Below are 25,270 nucleotides of genomic sequence, written 5' to 3'. Positions count from 1 at the left end.
ATTTCCTAGATCAGCGCTGCTCCCTAAACTCTCTTGGCAGGTTCAAGTGGAGCCAGTATTCTTCCCTCCACGTCCAGAGCCCGTGGAGGTCTGCCACCTTCCATACTGGTAAACACACCAGGCTGTTTGTTCAAAGGAGGCCAGGGCTGCCAGGGACGGAGGTAGCTAGGGGCCTGGGTCCCAGTGTTCCCGTAGCCATTGATGACAGGCAGACCCTTGACAGAATGCCTTAGACCCCTACATTCCTCCAGGGCACCCTCAATGCCTCCAGTAGGGGAGGGCTTGCAGCTCTGCCTGATGAGAGTCCCAGCCCCAAATGCCACTGTCTTTGGTGCAGCTGTCACTACTCCCTGGTTACGGAAAGAAACAAACAAAGGCCAAGTGTGTGGGGTGCTGATGGCTTGGGATTCATTGCGTGGAGGGGGGGGAATCAACCTCCTTGTGGATGGAAGCCCAAAGGCTTGCCTGAGGCTGCCTGCACCCCAGTGCAGAGCAGAAACAGAGGGGGCCTGACTCTTAGGGCTGTTATCAGCGACTAGATGCACCTGGGCCTGGTTCTTCTGCCTCAGGAGCATGGGCCCAACCTTGGTTTCTTGGGAGCTGGCTCTGAGAGAATGGGTCATCCCAGAATGTTGGCTTTGTCTCCCAGGCAGCTGTGTCAGTTGTTGCTGACAGCCCATGCCCTAGAGAGAGTGCTTGTGCCCGAGTTCTGGAGGCCAGCTCTTACCTGCCGAGGTTACGGTCTAAAGTATTGGGTTACCTTTGAATTTTTACCTGAGTCATGAAGAATTATTGGTTTAAGTTCAAGCAAATCCAGAAGTGATGGCTTTGTAGAAAATCCCAGATTTCTCAGGAAGGAGAATAATAATAATGAAGTGAACAAAAATATTTGGGGGTCCTGCTCCCCCACCCCCATTTTTCCAATAATCAAGTTGAGATGAAATTACTCTCTGAGCATGAAGAAACATGTCTTCATTCTGTAGATCTTAGGCTGCATACAAATGTGGACTGTCCACACGATTGAGGAATAATTTTAACTTGCAGGAATAATCCACAAAATGTTGGGTGAAAGGCTTTTCAGAATATTATAGCACAAAGAAACAACCATCCATATTTCCATCCACCTGCATATTTCATGCCTCCCACCCTCCCTCCATTTCAACATTCTGTCCTTGGCTCTGGGCTACATTAGGACACTTTCCCTCCCTTGGTGTAAAGTTGCTCGTGGGGTTTTGTGGGGAAGACAGGCACACAAACAGCGGAGCATTGTGATAAGGGAAGAGATAGAGGTTTGCGTAAGTTATGTTGCGAGTTCCAGTGGGGGAGCTTGTAAAGTGACCTACACATTAGGGAGGAACTGCAGGAGAGGTGGGCTGGCCAGGACATGCAGGCCTCCTGTGCCGACCCCAGGACAGTTGCCTTACCCTTCATGGGATGGGGCTATGGGAGGATTTTAAACAGTGAGGGATGTGGTCAGATTTTCTCTACAGTTATGTGAAGGATGCCTTTTAGAGGTCAAGACTGGATCTCGGAAAGCCAGCAAGGAAGCCATTAATGCGAAGCCATAAAGGCAAGAGAGAAGGATTTGAACTAGGGTTGTGAGTGGCAGGGATATCGAGGAAAGATGGAAGTGGAAAATGTTTTGCACTGGTTGATTGATGTGGGTGGAGGTGAGGGGGAAAGATGGTTGGCTATTCTACCAACTGATGTACTGAGTGATGCAGGAGGGACAGGTTTAGAAGAAAAAATCCAAAGTTCTATTCTGGGTGTGTCGAGTTTGTGTCTGGGATGAAAGTGTCTTGGGCAGTAGGGGAGGGAAGTATGCAGCTGTGGGTGGAGGATGGAGTTGAAGGGAAGAGAGCTGAGTTGGAGGTTGACCCTCATGGCAGACGAGACAGCTTTTCCAGGGAAGATGACTCTGTCACTCAAGCAGCGGGAGACACAGCTCCGGAGGTAGAGGAGGGGTGGGCGGAGGGAGTGGAGCCTCCGAGCTGATGGAGGAGGAATGGTCAGAGAGCCAGGTGTGTGGGGAAGGTGGGTGAACAGGAGAATGTCGTATCAGGGAGGCTGAGGGAATGGAGTTTCAGGAGGAAGGAGCCATCCAGTTGGAGTTGGTCCCTTGCAGCTGAGTTATGTGCAAGGTAAAGACTGAAAATAACTTCTGAATAACATGCTGGAGAGGGTGTGGAGAAAAGGGAACCCTTCCACACGCTTGGTGGGAATGTAAATTGGTGCAGCTGCTATGGAGGTTCCTCAAAAACTAAAAATAAAGTTGCCATATGATCCAGCAATCCCACTCCTGGGCATATATTTGGACAGAACTATATATGATTCGAAAAGATCCCTGAACGCTTATGTTCATAGCAGCACTATTCACAATAGCCAAGACGTGAAAACAACCTAAATGTTCATTGACAGATGAATGGATAAAGAAGATGTGGTACATATTCACAGTGGAATATTACTCAGCCATAAAAAAGAATGAAATCATACCATTTGCAGCTACATGGATGGACCTAGAGATTATCTTACTAAGCAAAGTAAGTCAGAAAGAGAAAGACAAATACCATATGAAAGCACTTATCATATGGAATCTAAACTGTGATGCAGGGACTTAGCTAGCGGTCCAGTGGTTAAGACTCCACCTTCCAACGTAGGGCATGTGGGTTCAATCCCTTGTCAGGGAACTAAGATCCCACATGCGACAGGGTGTGGCCAAAAACTTTAAAAAATATGACGCAAATATGAACTTATCTATGAAACAGAAACAGATTCACAGACACAGAGAACATAATTGTGGTTGTCAAGGGGGGAAGGGGGACAGGGGAGTGTTGGATTGGGAGTATGGGATTAGCAGATGCCAACTATTATGTATAGAATGGATAAACAACAAGGTCCTATTGTATAGCACAGGGAACTATTGATATAGTCAATATGCTATAATAAAACATAATGGAAAAGAATATGAAAAAGAATATATATATATATAGATTAGATAGATAGATAGATAGATAGATAGATGTATACAAACACACAACTGAATCTCTTTGCTGTACACCAAAAACTAACACAACATTGTAAATCAATTATACTTCAATAAAACCAATAAATAAATAACTTTTGGATTCGGCAGTTGGGAGGCTTGGGAGGCCATTGGTGCCTTTGTGAGAACAGATCCAGGAAAGCAAAGGGGGCAGGAACCAGCTGGGTGTCAGAGGACTGAAGACCATGCAGACCGTAGGGGCTGAACCTGTTGAAAGGTTAATCATGGTGTCGGCGTTCACCAAGCCTTTGACTTCTTTCCGGTGTCTTGGTGCTGAGCTGCGCCCGTTGGCAGAGCATTGGACTAACCTGCACTGGAGCCACGTGGTAGGGCATCTTTAGGTTACAAAAAAATCGTTTCTTAATGAGCAGCTCCTGTCTCCCAATCTCTCATCTCCCTGGTAGGAATCTATCCTGTTCAGTTTAAGGTGGATCCTCTTACACTTGAGATCACCTTTTCTCTAATTAATAATCATGTAACTACATTATAATGATATGCCTTGTGTAATGACATATTCTGTGCCTAAATTACATCTAGTCTTTGTGTAATAGTCATTCTTTAATAGTGAATAATAATACCTTTAACAAATGAACTCTGGCTAACGTATGGCCTCTTTCTGCGTGCTGTCCTAAAATGTATGAAAATCCCAGGAGCTGCCACTGAATTTTTAGGATATGTATTTTTTCTGTAAGAGGCTATCTGATGCAAGTGATACACAATGAGAGTTGAAATGTTTTCAGATCTGGGACGATGTGAGTCCAATACCAAGATGGACAGAACAGCTCTTTGATCACCCCAGGGAGCTTATCAAGCTTGTGTTTGGTCCATCTCCACTTTTTAGATGAGGAAGCTGAGGCACAGAGGGCTTAAGCCATCCCCTGAGCTTGGGAGGAGTGGAATTAGAATTGAGAGTTTGTGGGCTTCAGGGCTGACCTGAATGATACCAGCTCAGGGATCCCTCTTTCAGTTTTAATTCTCTTTGTTTTCTGGACCATCATAAACTACCCTTCACAAGCTAGAGAATCCAAACAGGTTCGCCTGCACCTTTTCAGCACTTGTAGTTACCAAATCCGACAAATCTCTTGCAAAGGTGAGTTACTCACTCTGAAATCAGCGCTCACTCAGACATGCAGACTGAAGCGGGGACTCCAGCAGTAAATACTGCTTAATTCTGGCATTTGCTAGATGTACAAACATCATTTGCTTAAGAAGTCAGCTAATTCCTCCTGATGGAGGGCCTGTCGGCACGCTGAGCACCGAGGGAGGGTGCTCGCGTGAGCAGATTGTAAAAGCAGGACAGACTGGTTTAATGGATTAAGCTACTTAAGAAAATTTAAAAAGACGCACCAGTTAATATGTATTCCTCCCTTGGTTGGCGGTAACAAGCTGGCGTTTTTGATTTCCCTGGCAGAGTTCCTCTCCTAAGCGATAAGCCAGACAGTCATTCATTTGCTGAGACGTGATAGAAAATTGTAGATCATCGGAGGGAACCAGAGAGCCCTTGACTTCATAGGGAATGGGCTGCAGGTCTGATGTGTGGCCCTTCAGAGATTATTTTCTCCTTGGGCAGGGAGGGTGTGGGACCGGCCACCTCCGCATGGATGGCGCAGGAGGTCAGAGTTCTAAAGTGTGGAGGCAAGAGTCGAGTCTCTTCCAGGGGCTGGAACCTGGGTTCTCTGGCCAGTTCCAGCCCTGCCCTTCGAGAGGCTGGCTGGCCTCTGGGTCTTAGTCTCCTTGTGTTTAAAAAGGAGGAACTGCCTTCAGTACCTGCCTTGTGGGGATGTGTTTAGTTCTTCAGAGGAGGAGCTCTGGGTAAATGCTGGATTTTATTTTTAAATGATGGAGAATGTATCTAGGACAGGCAGATGGCGAGTGTTTGCCTGCCGTGGAGACCGGGGGTGTGTCCACAGAAACAAGAATGAGCTATCAAGAGCTGGAAAGGAACTTGGATATCATCTATTCCTGCCTTATTTTACACCTGGGAAACTGAGGTCCAGGGAGATGGAGCCACATCCCCAGATCCCAACGGTGAATCCCATGTGCCTTTCTCTTTTGAGTTGCTTCATAACCACGTCGTTTGGAAAGGTTGGTTCATGGTTATAGTTTGGCTGCTATTAAAGAGCCTTAGGAATGATTAAAAGGAAGGTTAATTATTTCTTAGGAATAATGGAACTGAGACTGTCATGTGTTAGAAGACACATAGCCAGGGTCACATTGTGACCTTAACTATGTTCTTAAAACCTGGTGACTATCTGCAAAGTCTGCTTTTTTGGACCTAAGTGACCACTGGTCTCAGCCAGCCAACCAGCCCCACCTTGCCTAGGCTATGGCCTTTCTAGGGCGGCAGAGGGAGAAAAGGGACCCAACCTTGTCTGAGTTACCACTACAGTACCAGCTCTGAGAGGAGAGGCAGGGAGATTGTGGAGGGAAGGAAGAAGTAACAATCTAGTACTGTTTATTGAACTCCCAGTATATGCCACCTACTCTGTTACATTTACTTTATCCCTTTATTTTATATATATATATATATCCCTCTATTATATATATATATATATATATATATATATATATATGTGTCCCTCTATTTTATATATATATGTATATATCATATCCCTCAGCAACCCTGACGGGGAGGTGGGGTCACCCTGATTTCACAAGTGGAAAATACAAACTCAGAGAGGGTGACTCACCTGTCTGAAGTCACACAGCTAATTACAGTGATAAGAGAATCCGGCATTTGGCGATTGTGATGGGGTGTGCCGAATCACAGCCTTGGGTGCTCCTGCTCAGCCCCTGTTTGCTCAGCCCCCTGCAGCCCCATATTGGAGGGTGGGGTGAAGAGGCAGATGGCATGGACTATTCTGAGAAAGAAAGCTTTCCTGTGACTTTTTCCCACCCTGACATCTCAAGGGAGTTAGTATTTAAAAAATATCTGACCTTCTGGCTGGGCCTTTGCTATTTTTGTGTTTGGAATGTCATGGCTTGGTAAGTTGGGTGGGTAAATCTGTCTTATGAGATGTGTTTATTTTTTTCCTCCACAATCCGCTTCTGCCCTGCAACTGTCGCTGCCTTTCAGAAAATGAAAAGAGTTCGTAATAACCCGAATATCTCAGAGGGATGTCCTTGCATTTTTTTTCTCAGTGTGAACACTTGCCCCCTTTTATCTCTCCTCCTTTTATACTTGATGGCGTTTTTGATGCTAGAACATTAGTGATAAATGGTTCCACATGTCTTTCATAGACTTTTCTCAAATATTAGCATGATATTTGTTCTTTATGACAAATTTTATTAGTGAAACATTTTTTAAAGGGTGGGAAAAAGTACCAAAATAATGCAAAGAAAGCCTGTGTGCTTTCCACCCAGCTCCATTGAATTCTAATATTTTGTCATGCTTGCTTCAGGTTGGTTGAAAGAAAGAAATCTTACAGTTGAAATTCATCGGGTGCCTCTGATCCCATTTGACAGAGGGTAACCACTATCCTGATTTTGATATTTTCTTTTCTTGCACCTTTTCAAAAATACCTTCACATCTGGCTGTGTCCCTCAGAGTAGTATATTTTTCAAGATTAATGTAAGTGCTATTCTCCCACTTGCCTTTTTCACTAAGCATTAGGTTTCTCAGATTGATCCATGGTGATTCATGCCACTCCAGTTCATTAAATTGCAGCCCTGGGTAGTTAGTATTCCATTGTTGTGAGTGGACCCGATTTTTCATCCGTTCTCCTTCTGGTGACCATTTGGTGTGTCTTGCACTTTTGTATTACAGCAGTGCCACGGTGAAGATTCTCTTGCTATTGTCTTGTGCACGCTTGCCCCCAGGCCTGGGGTATGTACCAGAAGAGGATCAGCTGGGTTAAAGCCCTGGTGCATCTTGGACCTCGCTGGGAGTTGTCAGATTGCTCTTCTGAGTTGCTCCACACGTGTAGCCTGGGAGATCATGTTGTACCCCTGCCACGTGAGAATATCAGACTTCAGATTTTTGCAAGTCTGGTGGGTGTGAAAGAGAACTCCCTTGTTTCGTTAGTCATTCTCTGATTACACGTGAGGTTGAGTCCGTCTGAAGCAGCTACTTGTTTGCTCATCCATCAACATACCTGTTCATTCCTCTACTCTGACCAGTTTTCTGTTGGATGGCCTACGTTTTCATATATAGTCTTGTAAGAAAATCCTGAATGTGGATCTTTCTGGGTTACATATATGGCAGATACCATTTCTAGTTAGTTGCTTATCTTTTAAATTTGTTTATAGTATCTTTTGATGACAGGAAGTGTTACATTTTAATGCGGTCGTGTTTATCACCCTTATGGCCTGTGGTTTTTTTGAGTCTTCTTTTAGAAATCCTTCCTTATCCTGAGCTTGTCAAAATATGCTTTGGGACCTAAATGAAGCTCATTTTGCTTTTCTGACCTTATTTCTTGGTTTGCTTTGGTGTTTTCCATACTTGCCTTGGGTGTATCTGTGCAGAGCAGAGTATAGGCTGCAGAACCACTTCCAGTGACTGTAGGAATGGTTGCAGCCACCCTGGGGCAGATGAGGCTGGGCTGAACTTGGGGTCAGAGCTGAATCCCCCTCTTCGTGACCCTTTGGCTGTTTCTGAGAGGTGCTGAAGTGCAGAGTTGATTGGTCCTCTCTGAAGCCTGGCTTATCTGCAAGCCTCATAAATTGGTTATAAAGTTGTCCCCTCTCTCGTCTTTCAGTTTATCTTCACTGCCTGATTCTTACTTCCTGCTGCTGCTGTCGATTGAAGCTGAAATGACAGAAGGCACATGGGGCCAAGTTCTCACCCTGGCCTGCCGCGCGGGTCACCCTTGGTGAAGACACGGCGTGTGTTAAAAGAGAACGCCTGTAAAAAGTTCATCCAGAAAAGTTCTTTGCTTCTCTTCCTTCCCTCCTAGGAGCTCAGGAGTGTTTTACAGAACTCATCTCATTTGTTGATTGTCTTTTGCACAGAAGTACAAATAGGTTCAGGTAGGCTTTAGGTAAATTCACAGAACCTGAGCGTGTCAGAACCGGAAGTGTCCTTAGGAGCCATCACTCATGCAGTCAACAAGCATTTCCTGTGTGTCTGCTCGGTGCCTGGCACTTGCGGGGACACAGGGCAGCAGAGGCCCCTGCCTTTGTGGTGGGGGAGCAGCCACTGAACCACAGGGGTCATTTCAGAGTGTGGTAGGTGTGATGGCGCAGAGAGGAAGCCCTTTTGGGTTGGGCGCCTCTGCTATTTTGTTATTTTAGGCAGACCTACCATCTTCTCACTTAGGAGTCTGTAAACTGTGGCCCAGGGGCCAAAGCCAGCCCGCCACAGGCCCTGAGCTAAGAATGGTTTCTACGTTTTTTAAATGGTTGAAAAAAAATTAAACATTTGCAGTAGATTTTGATGATAGGGGACACTAACTCTGAATCTCAGTCACCTGCCCCCTTCCCCGAAAAAGAATTCTGTTCTTTTCATTAGTAGACCTGTGCTACAGAAAATTGTTCTCAATTATGATGGTTGTATTTTGAATTTCATCAATAAAAATTGGAATATTGTTGTCTCTCCTTTTATGTAAGTACTGGTATAATATCTTTAATTTGGCCTCCTGTCCTGCACAGCCTAGAATATTTACCATCTGGCCTAAAACGTTGGCAGACCCCTGTTCTAGCTGTGTGAGGTCTTCAGTCTCAGTTTTCTGGTCTGCAGAATGGGCGTGGTGCCTATTTCAGAGGGCTATTGTGAAGGCAGAGAAAGAGAACGGACATTAAACTCCTACCAGGTATTAGGAGCTTCAGTAGATGTTAGATTTCCCCTAGTGAGAAGTCAATAATCAACTCCTTAAGGGCCATTAAAGGGAATGTAGGAGAGTTGGGGACCAGGGTGGGGTGGGGCTCAGAGCTCACCTTTGAGAATCAGTGTCCTGAGGAATAGCATCCTCCAGCGTTGCTGTCCAGCCCCTGAGCCGTGGGCCTTGGACCTTGCAAGGGTTGCATCCTGACACCTCTGCAAATCCCCATGATGTTAATGCCGCTTGGACATAATATTCCTAATGAAGCATACCTAAAAAATGTAAGTAACAGCTTTGGGCCCTTAATGAGGCTATAAATACAGTACGAAAATAATTTATAGAGCTGTTTCCTGGTGAAGAACTGTCCTTTTCCTAGACCTCTTTGCTTGCCTCATTCATACTGGCCATTGGCTTTCTTTGCTAACTCATTTTAAGAAGGAAACAAAGCATTTGTCATTTTGTAGTGGCTGCTGCTGTGCATTGCACGGGAGAGGCAAAGGGGAAGCCGTGTGAAGTGCAGATGTGGGTCGGACAGCTAGGCTCACTCACTGTCAAGGTGACTCACTCCATCCATAAAGTGTTCCTGCAGGAAAGTTACACGTGATCTTCGGGGTCAGTGTAAATATAATACACTGTATGTGTAAATGTGAAATCGGTGGGTGCCAAGGGTCAGCATTCCTGGGCTGAATCCATGAGTCATTTTATAACTTCTCACCTCTGTCCCTGGGCTGCGTATCTTCCTTGCAGGTGGGTACACAGAGACCGGGGCTCCTGGAATGAGCTAACAGGGCGGGCAGGGCACTGTGCAGAGTCTCGACAGAGCTGGAGACCTGGCTCAGCTTACGTGCTTGGAGACAGAGGCCCATCCTCACTCCAGGCTCAGATATCCACGTGTGACTGCTCCCTCCCTGGTGACAGCCAGGAGGCTCCCTGTGGCCAAGCTCTAGTGGGAAGCAGCCGGTTTGATGAGAACCAAATGACTCTGGGAAGTGCTCAGGACAGATGTCTGCGGTTCCACCCAACACCAATGCCACCACGAGGAGCAGTCTGGAGTCGAAGGGACCTTCGGGGATTTTTCCAGGATAGTTTAGGAACGAACCACGACAGACGCGCTCGCTTGGTGCTTTCGTGTGCCCATGTATGGACTGTACGTGTGTATTTGAAGGAGCGAGTCAAAGGGAAAACGGACGCTTGTCTTCAGTGGCCTCAAAACATTACGTCTGTTGGCATCATGTTCCAGGCAGTGGGAAGAGGTGTGTTAATTCTCCAGGAAGGTTTTAGGGACGATCTAGTTGAGATCTGCAGATTGGAACGCTAAGCTGTATGTGTGTCTGTACATATACGCGTCTGTGTCTTGCTTTGTTGTTCGTCGAGCCTGCCAACCAGATGATCAGGAAGCGAAAGATAAAAACGAAGGTGACTGGGCAGAAATCTGAAAGCAGGGCCTGTTGATAGTTCGCAGATGCCAAGTCCATCTCGCGGCGCGATAAGGCGTGACCTTAGCGGGAGGAGGTCAGCAGAGGGAGAGCAAAGCATGTGGAGGGCTCCAGCCGGTGGAAGACGATTCCCATTTCTCAGCTGGAAAAGTCAGCATTGCTCACTGCATGTTCCAGAAGGAGCAGAATGCAGCAGCTGTCTTGAGTTTTTGCAGTGCCCCCTCATCAAGTAGAAATTTGTGGGTGCCAGAAATTTTGGAAGAAGCCGCAGCAGCAGGTTCTTTGCTTTTGCCCAATGAGGGAGGACCTGGAATTTTTTTTTCAGTCTTGGTGCAGATGGCATAGTTATTTTAAGTAAGTGATGTGCTGCTGCAGTGAAAATGGGCAACTCTTTTTCATTTTTCAGCCTAATGAAAAAAGAAAAAGGAGGAGAAACCCCAGCTAGCCAGCTTCGTGCTAATGCTTGTCTTTTTTGCATTCTAAATGTGTCCCAAGACACTGAGATGGGATAAATATTTCAGCTACTAGAAAGTCCTGCTGTCCGGCTGAAAAGATTTCTAACCTCTTTTAAAGCAGATGGGGTAGTAATTTACTTGCACAAATCCAGACACCTCTGTGTCCCTTATTTTTAACTATATATGTAAGATCCCACTCACCTTCCGGGGGATGACGCAGGGGGTAGATGGAACTTTCCGAGGAGGAGTGTGAGGGATGGGGCATAAATCAGTAACTGAACACTTGGTTTTCTTCTGAGAATGACCACGGATATTTACTGAGAACCTACTGAGTGCAGGATGCCCAGGATGGAGAGCAAAACGAAGCAGTGCCCTTCGGCCTTTGGGGTCATGCAGTCTGGTGGGGAGATTCATTGGTGAGAACAGTTGGGGTGAAGGAAAACACAGGACACGACCAGAGCAGAAAACAGGGATCAGCTTTAGACTGGGTGAAGGAATCGGTGAAGGAATCTCAGAGTCAGTGATGTAAAGCTGTAAAGGTCGGAGGACAAATGAGATTAGCCAGATGTACCAGTTTGCTGGAGCTGCCGTGACAAGGTACCACAGAGTGAGTGGCTTCAACAATAGACATTTATTTTCTCCTGATTCTGGAGGCTAGAAGTCTGAGGTCAAAGTGTGCAGGGTTGGTTTCTTTTGAGGCCTGTCTCCTTGGCTTGTAGATTGCTGCCATCTCCTTGAGTCTTCACGTGATCTTCCCTGTGTGTGTCTGTGTCCTAATCTCTTTTTATAAGGGCACCAATCAGATTGGATTAGGGCCCATGCTAATGGCCTCATTTTAACTTAATCAACACTTTAAAGGCCCTAGCTCCCAATATAGTCACATGCTGAGGTACAGGGGTTAGGACCTCAACGTGTGAATTCTGGGGGGACACAACTCAGCCCATAACACCAGGTGGAATGTGCATGGAAGAATTGGGGTGAGTGAACAGTGTGTGCGGAGGACCACTGCAGGGCGGACATTGGTGTTGGAAGAAATGGTTGGAATGAGATTGTAGGGGTAGGTGGGGCCTGATCATGCCTGGCTTTGTAAACCATGGCAACAGTTTTAGATTTATTGTAGGGGCACCGAGGAGCCATCAGCAGCATTTAAAATCTCCCTCTGCTATGAGGAGAAGAAACTGGTGGGAGTGAGAAGTGAAAGGGGGAAGGTTGGTTTAAGCCAGGATTTCTCAAGTCAGCACTCTTGACATTTCGGGCTGGGTGGTTCTTTGTTGTGAGGGTCTGCCCCATGCATCGCAGGTGTGCATTCCTGGCCTCTACTCAGCAGAGGCCACGACCGAAAATGTCTCCAGACACTGCCATATGTCCTCTGGGGGCCAAAATTGTCCCCCGTTAAGAACCACTGGTTTAAAGAGGGTGTGAGGTCTCAGTGGCTTGGATTGGGTGGTGTCAGTTTAGTGAGGCACCTTGGATGGGTTTGAGGAAGATCTTTGAAGACAGAGTCCACATGATTTAACCTCTCTTTGCCTTGGTTTCTCCTCATACTCTCGAGTCTGCTGATACTGTCACTTCCCTAAAGCTCGAGGCCCTGTGCCCCCTGCGTGGGTGATGGAGTTGCTCCGACGTGCACAGACTGCCCCTCCGAGTTATCATTCACCCGGCCCTGGGGATCCGAGGTCCTGCTGGTAGGGCACTGGGAGCCCTGTGGCTGCAGGACCACCTGTGCCCAACCCACGTGGTGTTTAGTCTCGGCATCGCACCCTCTCATTTATCAAGTCCCCGTGCCGCCAGCCTCTTGACTCCCAGAGCAAGCACTTTGAGATCTCGTCTGGACAGTTTTCTTGCCCCGGAAGTCTGTTTATCAGAACAAGGTTTCACAGTTTCGGCGACTCTTCCAGGGGGCTTGCCTTCGAGGAGCTAGTCCTGCACAAGCAAGTGTAAGTGATTTCCGAACACATCAGAATGGCAGTTATGCTCTGGAGCTCTGAAGAGTTCCCTGCTGGCCGGGGGGAGCCCAGAGCAGCTGTTAGGAAACTGCTGGAACGTGTAGGTTTTCAGTGTTATGTATTGTGTGTCTGGCTGAGATCCAGCTCCAGGCTGTCCTTCTAGACTCCTCTCCTACGAGACCCACTCTGGCATCTTGCAGCTCTGCCTGGAGGTGGGGAATTGCCTTCACGACCATCTCAGGGTTGGTGGTGGCTTCCTCAAGTCGAGTCTTGAGAGGGATTCTGATATTGACAGTGGGCTCAGTGGACAGAGTCCTGTGATTAGTGATATCTGACCTTGGTGTAGCATTGGGGAAATAGGGGCATAGTCTTTTCGCAATTCCTATCAGAGCTCTGTGGTTTTTTATTCCATACCCATCGTGGCCTGCACTGAGCCTTCCTGCTCTGGTCTTTGCCATCTTTCTGTAGACGTGAGGGGTCCTTACGTTTCATCTCTTTGTCTATCAACGTCCACTGCAGATGCCACCTCTTTCCTGTGACCTGTCTTTAATGCCTTGAATTCTGACTTTATCTTAAGAGCATTGGGGAGCCATTCAGTGGCTTTTTAGAGTCAAGAAGTGTCATGATCGATTTGCTCTTTAGAAAGGTCCCTCTGAGATAGACTTGAGGGGAGGCTGGGGTCACTTGTGGCAGTGATCCTGGTAAGAGATGGTGGTGATCTGGGCTGCAGTCATGGCTGTGGCGGTGGAGGCTAGCATGCAGGACTTGGTGATTGGCCATCCTAGGGGGTGATTGAGTGAGGAGGGGACAACGAAGGTTTTTAGGAACCCAGTGCAGGTTTTTAGGGCAGGATGAGGCCCCTCACTGTAGCTGCTCTTCTAGAATTCTTCAGTGAATTACACAAGCTCATTTTCAGTAGGGTGTTCATGTACAGTATTAATTCAGTGCAGTGGGGCAGATGGTCTATAAGGAATATCCGTGGCACCTGGGCTGATGTGGTACCGCTTGCCTCTGGCTCTGTCTTTTCCAATTTTTTGCCCACTCGTTCCAGCTGTAAAATGTTTTTAGTGTAACCCCAGTAGAACCCTAGGCACACAACAGGGTGACTGCCCATTTCTCCTTGGGGAAGACTTCAGAGGCAGAGTAACACAGAAGTTATATGCTAATGGGTGTGTCGGGATTTCCAGGAGACCCCATGAGTTGAAGGGCATTCCAGGTAAAAATTACAGCACATGTAAAGGATAGTGGCATGAAAGAAGGTGTGATGTCAGGGCTCTGGCATGAGATGCTTCTCTTGGCAAAGCTTGTGGAAGAGCATCATGGGCCCTGCCCTCCTGCTGCCCCCAGGCAGGTCTGCACATCCCTCTAAGTACAGGGCACTAAAATTGTTAGTATACCCTTGTGCCTTTCCAGCCCAGAGGGAGGAGCCCTAGCTTTCATCTCTGCATCTTTAACACTTAGCAGAAGTGTCTGGTCGTAAATGTTCAATAAATGCTTATTGAAAACTCAGGAGGGAGCCCTGGGGGGACCGGTCTTTTATTTCTCCTTTTCCTCTAAGACTTTTATTTCCTGATGGCTCCTGATCTCCCCGCCATTGCTTACAGTAGCTCAGACGGATCAGATTGATCCAGTTCTGGCTCCCTTGACAGTCTGCCCCCCGGGGTACACTGGTGGATGAATTTAGCTCTCCTTGGCCTTCCCTGTTTGCTTTCCAGCCTAAGAGTTCGCACTTTTGGGTGAGGGCCTTGGCATTTTGTGCCTGTATTCAGTGGAGTCGAATCTAAACCTTGGGGCTCGGTGCTAAATCTCCGGGAACTCTTGGCAAGCAGTCCAGGGACCTTGGGACTCTCTTGGGGTTAGAAGGCCTGTGTTGAAGTTTTGGTCTGGCCTTTGCTCCCCGTGTGACCCCAGGCAGGTTGGTTTTTGTGGGTGATTCCTGATTCCTAAAGTGAAATGATGACCCCGGATCCCTGCTGACTTGGCCCAAGTGCAAGGATTCTGTGATCATAGGGCCGCAGAGTCTGAGGTCTGGACAGAGCCTGCAGTTCCTGCTGCTGGGTACTGGGAGTCCTGCGCTCCCTCTGTCTTGGCACCTTCCTTTTTAGCCACTGCTGATGGCCAGAAAAGAACGTTTGGGTTTTACTACCAGGCTTTTTGACAGAGAAAGAAGAAACGTCCGTGAACCCCTGTTGTGTGCTCAGCATCAGCGAAGGGCTTCACCTGGGGTCTCTCCATTTAGTCCTCGCAGAATCCCTGGGGGTGGAGCAGATTATGGGTCCCTTTCACAGATGCGAAAACTTGAGTCCCAGAGAGGCAATGTCACCCACCAGAAGTCTCACATACACAATCCGTGTCGAAGACGAGTTGTGCGGTCCCGGGTCCTTGCTGCCTTGGCGACGCCCTCTGACCTCTCCGTCCCCTGTCTCCCACAGAGAGCCAGCTGCTCCCCGGGAACAACTTCACCGACGAGTGCAACATTCCAGGCAACTTCATGTGCAGCAACGGGCGGTGCATCCCCGGTGCCTGGCAGTGCGACGGGCTGCCCGACTGCTTTGACAAGAGTGACGAGAAGGAGTGCCGTGAGTGGCCTGGCCCTTTGCTGGGGCAGGAGGGGGGTGGCGGCAGTCCTGGGGCATCAGCGAGGAGTTCTGGGTCTGACTCAGCCCTGCACACTCTGTGTGCTGCCCACGGCGGGGCCGGGGCCTCTGGGGGCAGGGCTGTCCTGCCCTCTCCACCTGTAGTTCTGTCTCAGAGCAGCGTGGTCTGTGCAGAAACAGGGGTCTTGGTGGGGTGGGAGCCACAGCTTTGGGGGAGCAGAGGACCTGTCCACCAGGCTCTACTCACCCTCCCCCTGGGAGACTCTCACTGCCTTCACTTTACACGCGAGGATGCTGAGACTCCCAGAGCTTATGTAGCTTCAGTATCTTCTAAGCAGCAAGCAGCAGACCTGGATTTGAACCCAGGGCTGCCTGACCCCAAGGTCCAGGCTGGTAACCATCTTGCACACCTTCTATATTGTGCAGTATTCTTGAGGATGAAGTAAGCTGTAGCATCACGTCAAGTATCTAGCATGGAGTTCATACTGACTTTGTAGTGATCTGCTTCCAGATGCCCTTTTCTTTGCTAACACCTGGACATCATCTTCAAATGGGCAACACCAGGGCCGGGATTCTTTCTGATCCTCAACACCCGCTCCTTCTTCAGCCTCTTTCCCGTTTTGTACCCCAAATCCCTGTGAGACGTGAGTCAGGGGTAATCTGCGAGAAAGGAGGCACCAGGGATGTGAGTTGAGGGGCCGCCAGGAAGTGAAACGATCATCCTCCCTGCCCCGTAGAGGTGTGTTTCTCTTTGCCAGAGTTTGGTGCTGCAGAGGGAACTGGGCCACGGCACGCTGGCCGGCAGGAAGTACACTGGGAGTCCTGGGCCCAGGGTTGTCCGGTGCCTGGGGACCACACAGCTGGACAATGCTTCTTGGCTGTTTCCTGGGCTTTGGGCACCAGGCCACAGGGCCTCTCGCACAGGAGAATTATGTGCTCTGGCTCTGAATCTGCTGTCTTTTTGGGAGCCAGCTGAGGAAATGAGGAGAAGATGACAATTTGAACTTTTCACATAGCTGTTCCCGGGGTTTGAGGCTCAGCTTGTTGCTGCGCAGGAAGGAGCTCTGGGTTTGGGGCCCCCTCTGGAGCCAGGCCCCCTCTTCCTCGTGATGTACTCCTTCTGAGACTGGCCCCTCTGAGATCTGTCCAGTATCCCTGCTGCCTGCCCCCGCTCTTCAGAGAAATTTGGGGAGGGGTTGGGTTGAGGTTATGTTTTTTGTGGGAAATAGTTCATTTTGTTTGTTGCTTGTGATTTCTTCTGAATCGACTATTATACATAATGCATTTTTATTTTTTCAGAATTAAAAAAGAGTATTATGTCTATTGCAGCTTTTTCTGTTTCTAGCCTGGCTTCAAAACTGCTAGAAATTGAATGTTTGTAATTTGAGTTTCAAATGAGATAGTATGCGTGAACCCTATAATCTGTCCAGTTTTGAGCATTATTAAACACTCTGAATGTGTGGAATGATCATTTTTGGAATATGGTGTGTATTTGAACTCCAGTAAATGCAGATTGTCTTTAGCTGAGCTGGGAATATTCAGAACAGGACACGTTTGTGACAGAATACAGGATTGGAAGTTGAGACCTAAGTTATATCCCCAGCTTTGTCAATTTCGACTGTGTGATATTAAAGTTCTCTGTGACAAGCTGTGTCCTGTGCCAGTCCAGTTCCATGATTTCAGAATTCATGCATAAACGGGAAGAGTTGGTGGAAAGAGACATTTTTAAAAAAAGAAAAGAAAAGATAGTGTGGGCAGCTGCCTGGCGCAGTTTGGTTTGGTTTGGTTTGGTTTGGGACAGGCTCGCCTTGGCTATTCTCCGTTAATGTTTCTCTCCTCATTTCCGACCCGTCACCCTCAAGTGTAGTAGAGACTTGATTGGCATTTATTTAGTCTTTTGATCAAAACATAATTTAAAAAACCATACACATAAACACACGCATTCAAAAAACCTTTCCTCTGTTGCCCTTCTTTTTTCCTTTGGTTTTTAAATTCTAAAAACAGAAGCACACTAGAAAGTTGAGACAACAGAGGGAAGGAAGAGAAGTCCTTTTTCTAAGACAAAGTATCCTTGCATTTCAGATTTCTTACGTCTTCCCTTCCCAGTGTAGGACCTGAGGGTGTGAGCCCCGGGGAAGGACTGTGTCCAAATCCCGGCCCTCCCTTCCACCCCTCTCCCCCGGCGCTGTGTGATCTTAGAAAAGTTACCAGAATGGTCTAAAACTTAGCCATTGGAAGGATTAAATGAGAATTAATTCCTTAACCTTCCGCTGCCTCAACTCCCTCCTCTCCAAAATGAGAATAATCAGCCTTCTAAGTGACATTGTTGTGACGTTGTAATGCATGTTAAGCACACGGCACAATGCCTGGGTATAGTCAGTGACTTGTAAACGGTAACTGTTATTGGTCAGTCCACACAAAGTATATTCATTGTCGTGGGGACACGTGATTGAGTAACCTGCTTTTTCTGCTTCACTTTAGAGGCCCTTTGCCACGTTACCATATATGTAGCAACGATAATTGTTGTTTTGTGAGGTTACCTACCGTTCCATCAAGTAGATGCACTGTAACCTAATTATTCCCCTCTTGTCGGGTGTTTAAGTCTCTTTTGCTTTTTTACTTCTGCTGATCAAAATGTTTAGGGTCGACAGCAATCCCACTACTGGGCATATACCCTGAGAAAACCATAATTCAAAGAGTCACGTACCACAATGTTCATTGCAGCTCTATTTACAATAGCCAGGACATGGAAGCAACCTAAGTGTCCATCGACAGATGAATGGATAAAGATGTGGCACATATATACAATGGAATATTACTCAGCCATAAAAAGAAATGAAATTGAGTTATTTGTAGTGAGGTGGATGGACCTAGAGTCTATCATACAGAGTGAAGTAAGTCAGAAAGAGAAAAACAAATACCATATGCTAACACATATATATGGAATCTAAAAAAAAAAAAAAAAAGGTTCTGAAGAACCTAGGGGCAGGACAGGAATGAAGACACAGACGTAGAGAATGGAATTGAGGACGTGGGGAGTGGGAAGGGTAAGCTGGGACGAAGTAAGAGAGTGGCGTGGACATATATACGCTACTAAATGTAAAATAGGTAGCTAGTGGGCAGCAGCCACATAGCACAGGGAGATCAGCTCGGTACTTTGTGACCACCTAGAGGGGTGGGATAGGGAGGGTGGGAGGGAGACGCAAGAGAGAGGAGATATGGGGATATATGTATATATAGCTGACTCACTTTGTTATAAAGCAGAAACTAACACACCATTGTAAAAAAATTATACTCCAATAAAGATGTTAAAAAATAATAAAAAAAATTTTTAGTAAATAAATAAGAGAGTTGAACAAAACAAACAAACAAACAAACAAAAACAATGTTTAGGGTCAATTAAGGAACTTATCCATGCCTGGAGGGTAGAAATACAGGATGGTTTCAGCCAGAGCCAGGCTGGGCTGGGCTGAGGTCTCCAGGGTAGGTACCATCTGGTCCATCCTTTCGAGGGCTCCCTGAGAGTTGTCCATTTAGAATTTGTGCCACCTCCTTCTGTGTCTTGCTCAGAAGTTACAGAGCTCTTTCACTGATTCTTTGGAACAACTTGGTACTTACAGGAAGGAGAGAGAAGGTGGCTGATGTTCTCACTTGATAGAGGTGATTGCCTCAAAAGCCCTACGACATGGCTTTGGCATTTAGAAAAGAATACACTTAACCAAGGAAAAGTCTTGCCCTTTCCGAAGGGTGAGAGAAGGGCCTGGAGAAGTGTGTCTTGGAGGGATACGAGGCAGAGAGCAGCTATTCTGTATCCACGGCAGAGGAAAGATTTTCGTGAGACAGGAAGAAACTTTTTTATTATAAAGGTAGTAAAATGTTATATTGTAAAAATCGGGGGAACAGGGAAGGAGGAAAACAGAATCCCACATAGAGTCTGTACGCTAACAGACCCACTAGGAGCATCTTACAAGTTTACATTCAGGCTTTTCTCAGTTGTAATCACCATAGGTATACGATTTTATGTTTTAATTTTTTTCCCAGGTAACATTTCAACATATTAACATTTTTCTATGTTTTTTCCCCATATTCCCTATCACTTTTAATGCTTAAGTGGCCCGTTCGCTTGGTGAATAAATATAGTTTATTTACTTATTATTTGGTATTTATGTTGTTTCCAGTTTTTCACTGTTAGAAATAGTGCTTACGGTTGTGAAATGAGGGTAGATATGACTTTCCCCCTGTTTTGAGAAATGGTCTTCAGCTCGATTCTCAGAAATGCAATGACCAGGTTGAAGGACAGGAGCCTTTTCTGCCTCTTGCCCACTTGTTCTGCTAATGGTTTGCATCAGCTTTTGCTCACTGGCAACATGTGAGACGTCTCGCTTTGTTTTAGTCTTGGCAGCATTGGGAAATACCTTTTTAAAAAAATCGGTTTTCTGGTTCGTTTAATAGTTGAAAACAGTTACATGTTTTAATTTTCATTTTTTAAGTTATCTAAAGAGGTTGAATGTTTTCCCAGCCCCCTAGGGACTAGTTGTATTTCCGACCTTGTGAAATATCTATTAATGGACTAGAATAAATTTCCATTTGGGTGGAATCATTAGATTTTCCACCTTAGAGTTTTGAGAGTAGAGGCTCCTTTGGGCTAGTCTGAGTGTATTTCTGTTCTTGGTTAGTGGAATGCCCTAAGTGATCGTTTTAGCCAAATAACTTTTTGTTATAATAAAGGAATAAGGATATGTTTTAGAAAAGCATACAAGTTCCATGGAAGCCCTGATTATGGCAAGAGCAAATGACATGCTGTTACTTGAGCTTCCCCTGGGCTGCACTGTCCCAGGCACTTTACATTATAGTAACTCACGGATTGTCACGAGCCTTTTGAGAAAGGGACTGTTATTACCTCCAGATGAGGAAACTGAGCCACAGAGAGATGATGCAGACCCTGTCAGCTGTCCCAGAGTGTAAGTCCTCATAACCTTCCTCCAGCAGAGACCACCGGTGGGTTCATTCAGTCTTTCTGTACATGGATCTCTGTTATTCTGCTGAACAGGATTGTACTGTATGTTATCAGTACTGATCTGAATTTTTTAAAAATTAAGAAACGTCGCAAATGTTTTTCTGTGTACAGGCATACGTTGGAGATACCGTGGTTTCACTTCTAGACCACCGCAATAATGCGAGTCACGCAAATTTTTTGGTTTCCCAGTGCGTATGAAAGTTGTGTTTACACTATACTGTAGCCTATTAAGTATGCAATAGAATTATGTCTAAAAATAATGTACATACGTTAATTAAAAAATACTTTCTTGCTTAAAAATGCTAACCGTCATCTGAGGCTTCAGCGAATTGCAATCTTTTTCCTGGTGGAGGGTCTTGCCTCGGTATTGATGGCTGCTGACCGATCACGGTGGTAGTTGCTGAAGGGTGGCATGGCTGTGGGAATTTCTTAAAATGTTACTTAAAAGTGAAGTTTGCTGCATTGATTGACTCTTTCATGAATGATTTCTCTGTTGCGGCAATGCTGTATTTGATAGCGTTTTAGCCACAGAACTTCTTTTAAAAGTGGAGTCAGTCCTCTCAAACCTGCTGCTGCTTCTTATCAACTAAATTTATGTAATGTTCTAAATCCTTTGTCGTCATTTCAACAATCTTCACAGCATCTTCACCAGGAGTAGATTCCATCTCGAGAAACCACTTTCTTTGCTCGTCCGTAAGAAGTAACTCTCCTCATCCATTACAGTTTTATCATGAGATTGCGGCAATTCAGTCATATCTTCAGGCTCCACTTCTAGTTCTAGGTCTCTTGTTGTTTCCACCACATCTGCAGTTACTTCCTCCACTGAAGTCTTGAACCCCTCAAAGTCTTCTGTGAGGGTTGGAATCAACTTCCAAACTCCTGTGAATGTTGATATTTTGACCTCTTCCCATGAATCACGAATGTTCTTAATAGCATCTAGAATGGTGAGTCCTTCCAGAAGTTTTTCAATTTACTTTGCCCAGACCCATCAGAGGAATCACTACCTTTGGCAGCTATAGCCTTATGAAATGTATTTCTTAAAAAATAAGACTTGAAAGTCAAAATTACTCCTTGATCCATGGGCTGCAGAATGGGTGAGGTGTTAGCAGTCATGAAAACAGCATGAATCTCACTGTACATCTCCATCAGAGCTCTTGGGTGACCACATGCATTGTCAGAGAGCAGTAATATTTTGAAAGGAATCTTTACTTCTGAGCAGTAGGCCTCAAGAGGGGGTTTAAAATATTCAGTAAACCATGTTGTCAACAGATGTGCTGTCATCCTGGCTTTGTTGTTCCATATAGAGCACAGGCAGTGTAGATTTAGCATCATTCTTAAGGGCCTTAGAATTTTTAATGGTAAATGAGCATTGGCCTGAACTTAAAATCACCAGCTCTTTTAGCCTCCTAACCAGAGAGTCAGCCTGTCCTTTGAAGTTTTGAAGCCAGGCATTGACTTCTCCTCTCCAGGTATGAAAGTCCTAAATGGCGTCTTCTTCCCGTATATTGCTGTTTTGTCTACATTAAAAATTTATAGTCACCTTTATTAATTATCTGAGCTAGAGCCTCTGGATAACTTGCTACAGCTTCTTTATCAGCACTTAACTGCCCCACCCTGCACTTTTATGTTACAGAGATGGCTCTTTCCTTAAACCTCACGAACCAACCTCTGCTGGCTTCAAACTTTGCTCTGCAGCTTCCTCACCTCTCTCAGCCTTCACAGAATTGAAGAGTTAGGGCCTCGCTCTGGATCGGGCTTTGGCTTAAGGGAATGTTGTGGCTGGTTTGATCCTCTATCCAGACTACTCAGACTTTCTTCCTATCAGCAATAAGGCTGTTTTGCTTTGTTATCATTCATGTGTTCACTGGAGCAGCACTTTTAATTTCCTTCAAGAACTTTTCCTTTGCATCTACAGCTTGGCTACTTGTTCAGCACTAGAGGCCTAGCTTTTGGCCTGTCTCGGCTTTCAACATGCCTTCCTCCCTAAGCGTAATCATCATTTCTAGTTTTTTATTAAACTGAGAGACTTGTGACTCTTCCTTTCAATTGGACACTTAGAGGTCATTATTTGGCCTAATTTTAATATTGTGTCTCGGGGAATAGGGAAGCCTGAGGAGAGGGAGAGAGCTGGGGGAACGGCCAGTTGGTTGATGGAGCAGTCAGAACACACACAACATTTATCAATTAAGTTCGCCGTCTTATATGGGTATGGTTCGTGGAGCCCCAAAACAATGACAATAGTAACATCAAAGATCACTGATCACAGATCACCATAACAAATATAATAATAATGAAAACATTTGAAATATTGTAATAATTACCAAGATGTGACACAGAGACACCAAGTGAACAAATGCTGTTGGAAAAATGGCTTGACACAGGGTTGCCACAAGCCTTCAATTTGTAAAAAACTCAGTATCTGCAAAGTGCGATCAAGTGAAATGCAATAATACGAGGTATACCTGGAAATGATTTCTAAAGTGGCTATTAGTCCTGTGAATCTCTGAAAGAAGAGACTGTACTTTATTACTGCCCCTTGCTGTAATAATAAAGCGGCAATCCACATTTCTAGAACATACATGTGACCTGGAATCAAGAGCCTTAAGATCTCCTGCCAGCTCTGTGTTGGATTGCAGCTGCCATCTCTCTGTGGTCTAACCAAATGGGGGAGGGATCTTGGAGGGTTGAGATCCGTGTTACAAGGTGGTTCATTTTCTTCTTTGAAAAATTATATTGATCGCTGTTTTTGTTTTTGTTTTTGTTTTGTTTTTGCGGTACGCGGGCCTCTCACTGTTGTGGCCTCTCCCGCTGCGGAGCACAGGCTCCGGACGTGCAGGCCCAGCGGCCATGGCTCACGGGCCCAGCCGCTCCGCGGCATGTGCGATCTTCGCGGACCGGGGCACGAAGCCGTGTCCCCTGCATCGGCAGGCGGACTCTCAACCACTGCGCCACCAGGGAAGCCCTTGATCGCTATTTTTGAGGCATGTACAGACTTTTAAAGTCCCAGGCCCTTTGTGTGTGTGTGTGTGTGTGTGTATGTGTGTGTGTATGTGTTGGCGGGGCTGGGGATGGGGATAAATTCAAGAATCTTGTCAAATGATAAAATTTTAATGAATCTCCAAATCCAGAGACATAGAAAAATAGGTGAAAAAATGGAATTCGAATTTTATTTGCTTTTAGTGTTCCCAGCCATTTCTTGAGCACGGCTTTTAATTGCACCAGTGTGATGGCAGAAATCCAGGAGATTGGGCTGAGAGGGCAAGTTGGAAATAATGCTCACCAAGGAATGTAAGGGGAGGAAAGCCCAGTCAGAAACTCTTCCTTTCCTTTTTATGGTCTTCATCATAGGCCTCTAGGTGGCGCCACATAGAATGTTTTCTTTTAAACCTGGTGCTTCAGGGCAAGCAGAGATGAGGGGAAATAACTGGATTCTGCGTTAGTCTTCTCACCAAACTTTAGCAGTAATTCAGCGATTTCACCAAGGCACCTACTGCTTGGCTCACATGCACAATGCCCCAGGAAATCAGGCAGTTTCCATGGGGTGGGTACAGCTAGCTTCTTTCTCTCTTAGGCTGCTCTGTCTTTTCTCAGAGAACGGGGTGTGAGAGCTGACATGCTGTGACCTGGGAAAGCAGCCTGTCAATGAGCTGGGGGATGCAACTACAGTGGGATCTAATCCTCCCCTTCCACTGTGTAAGAAGCAAAACTGGCACAACGCTATCATTATGGGTTGAATTGTGTCCCCAGCCCCCAAGTTCATATGTTGAAGTCCTAGTACCTGGTCTCAGTACCTCAGAATGTGACCTTGCCATAAAAAGGAATGAAATTTTGCCATTTGCAGCAACATGGACGGCATTATGCTAAGTGAAATAAGTCAGACAGAGAAAGACAAATACTGTAGGATATCACTTATATGAGGAATCTAAAAAATACAACAAACTAGTGAATGTAACAAAAAAGAAGCAGACTCAGAGATATGGAGGACAAAATAGAGGTTACTGTGGGTAGGGGGGAGGGGCAGTGTAAGAGTAGGGGATTAAGAGGTACAAGCTATTAGGTATAAAATAAGCCGTAAGAATATATTGTACAACACGGGGAATGTAGCGAATATTTTCTAATAACTATAAATGGAGTATAACCTTTAAAAATTGTGAATCACTGTATTGTACACCTGTAACTTTTACAATACTGTATGTCAACTATACAATTAAAAACATTAAAAATTAAGATAGCATGAAAAAACAAAAAAATGTGACCTTATTTGGAGATAAGGCCTTTATAAAGGTAATCAGGTTAAAATGAGGTCATTAGAGTGAACCATATCCAATACACCCTTACAGGAAGGGGGAATTTGGACACCGAGGTCCATCCAGGGGCAAGACGATGGGAAGACAGAGAGAGAGGATGGCCATTTACAAGCCAAGGAGAGAGGCCAGGAACAGATCTTTCTTCAGTCCTGAGAAGGAACCAGCCCTACTGACATTATGATTTAAGACTTCTGGCCTCCGGAGCTGGGAGACAGTACATGTCTGTTGTACCACAAAGTCGTGGCACCTTGTTACAACACCCCTAGCAAAACTAACCCAGCCATCTACCCATCTCTTATTTTTTAAAAAAATTGTTATGTAATGAGTGAGTGACAGCTGTCCCACAGCTGTGTAACAGGATGAGGTTCACAGACATCCTGCTTCTATTTTTTTTCTTTAACAGTTTGAAAGTAAGAATCTTACCGTTACAGGTTGAATTATGTCCCCTCCAAGGACATGTTGTCGCCCTAACCCCCAGTATCTCCAAATGTGTCCTTATTTGGAGCTGGGATGTTGCGGTTGTGATTAGCTAAGATGAGGTCACACTGGAGTCGGGGGGGGGGCCCTTAATCCAATGTGACTGGTGTTCTTATAAGGAGCAGTGTGAGGATGTGAGGGAAGAAGACCATGTGACAACAGAGGCAGAGATGGGAGTGATGCAGCTACAAGGCAAGGGGTCCCAAGAATTGACAGCTGCCCCTGGGAGCTAA

The 25,270-nt window shown here is 45.9% G+C and overlaps 1 protein-coding gene across 2 annotated transcripts in view; it reads left to right on the top strand.

Moving 5' to 3' along the window:
• Nucleotides 1-25,270, top strand: part of LDLRAD3 (low density lipoprotein receptor class A domain containing 3) — a 264,384-nt gene that overhangs the window by 65,095 nt on the left and 174,019 nt on the right. Inside the window, exon 2 of one of the 2 annotated variants that reach the window (XM_007450625.1) lies at nt 15,072-15,218. The exons of the other annotated variant lie outside the window; for it this stretch is intronic. Coding sequence (XP_007450687.1) covers nt 15,072-15,218 — 147 coding nt within the window. The remainder of the gene's footprint in view (nt 1-15,071; nt 15,219-25,270) is intronic. 2 annotated transcript variants of the gene reach the window in all.

Source organism: Lipotes vexillifer, unplaced genomic scaffold, assembly GCF_000442215.2.
Source record: "Lipotes vexillifer unplaced genomic scaffold, Lipotes_vexillifer_v1.1 scaffold980, whole genome shotgun sequence".
Lineage (NCBI taxonomy): Eukaryota > Metazoa > Chordata > Mammalia > Artiodactyla > Lipotidae > Lipotes > Lipotes vexillifer.
The sequence above is the reverse complement of the archived record's forward strand: the minus strand, read 5'-3'. Positions and strand labels throughout refer to the sequence as shown.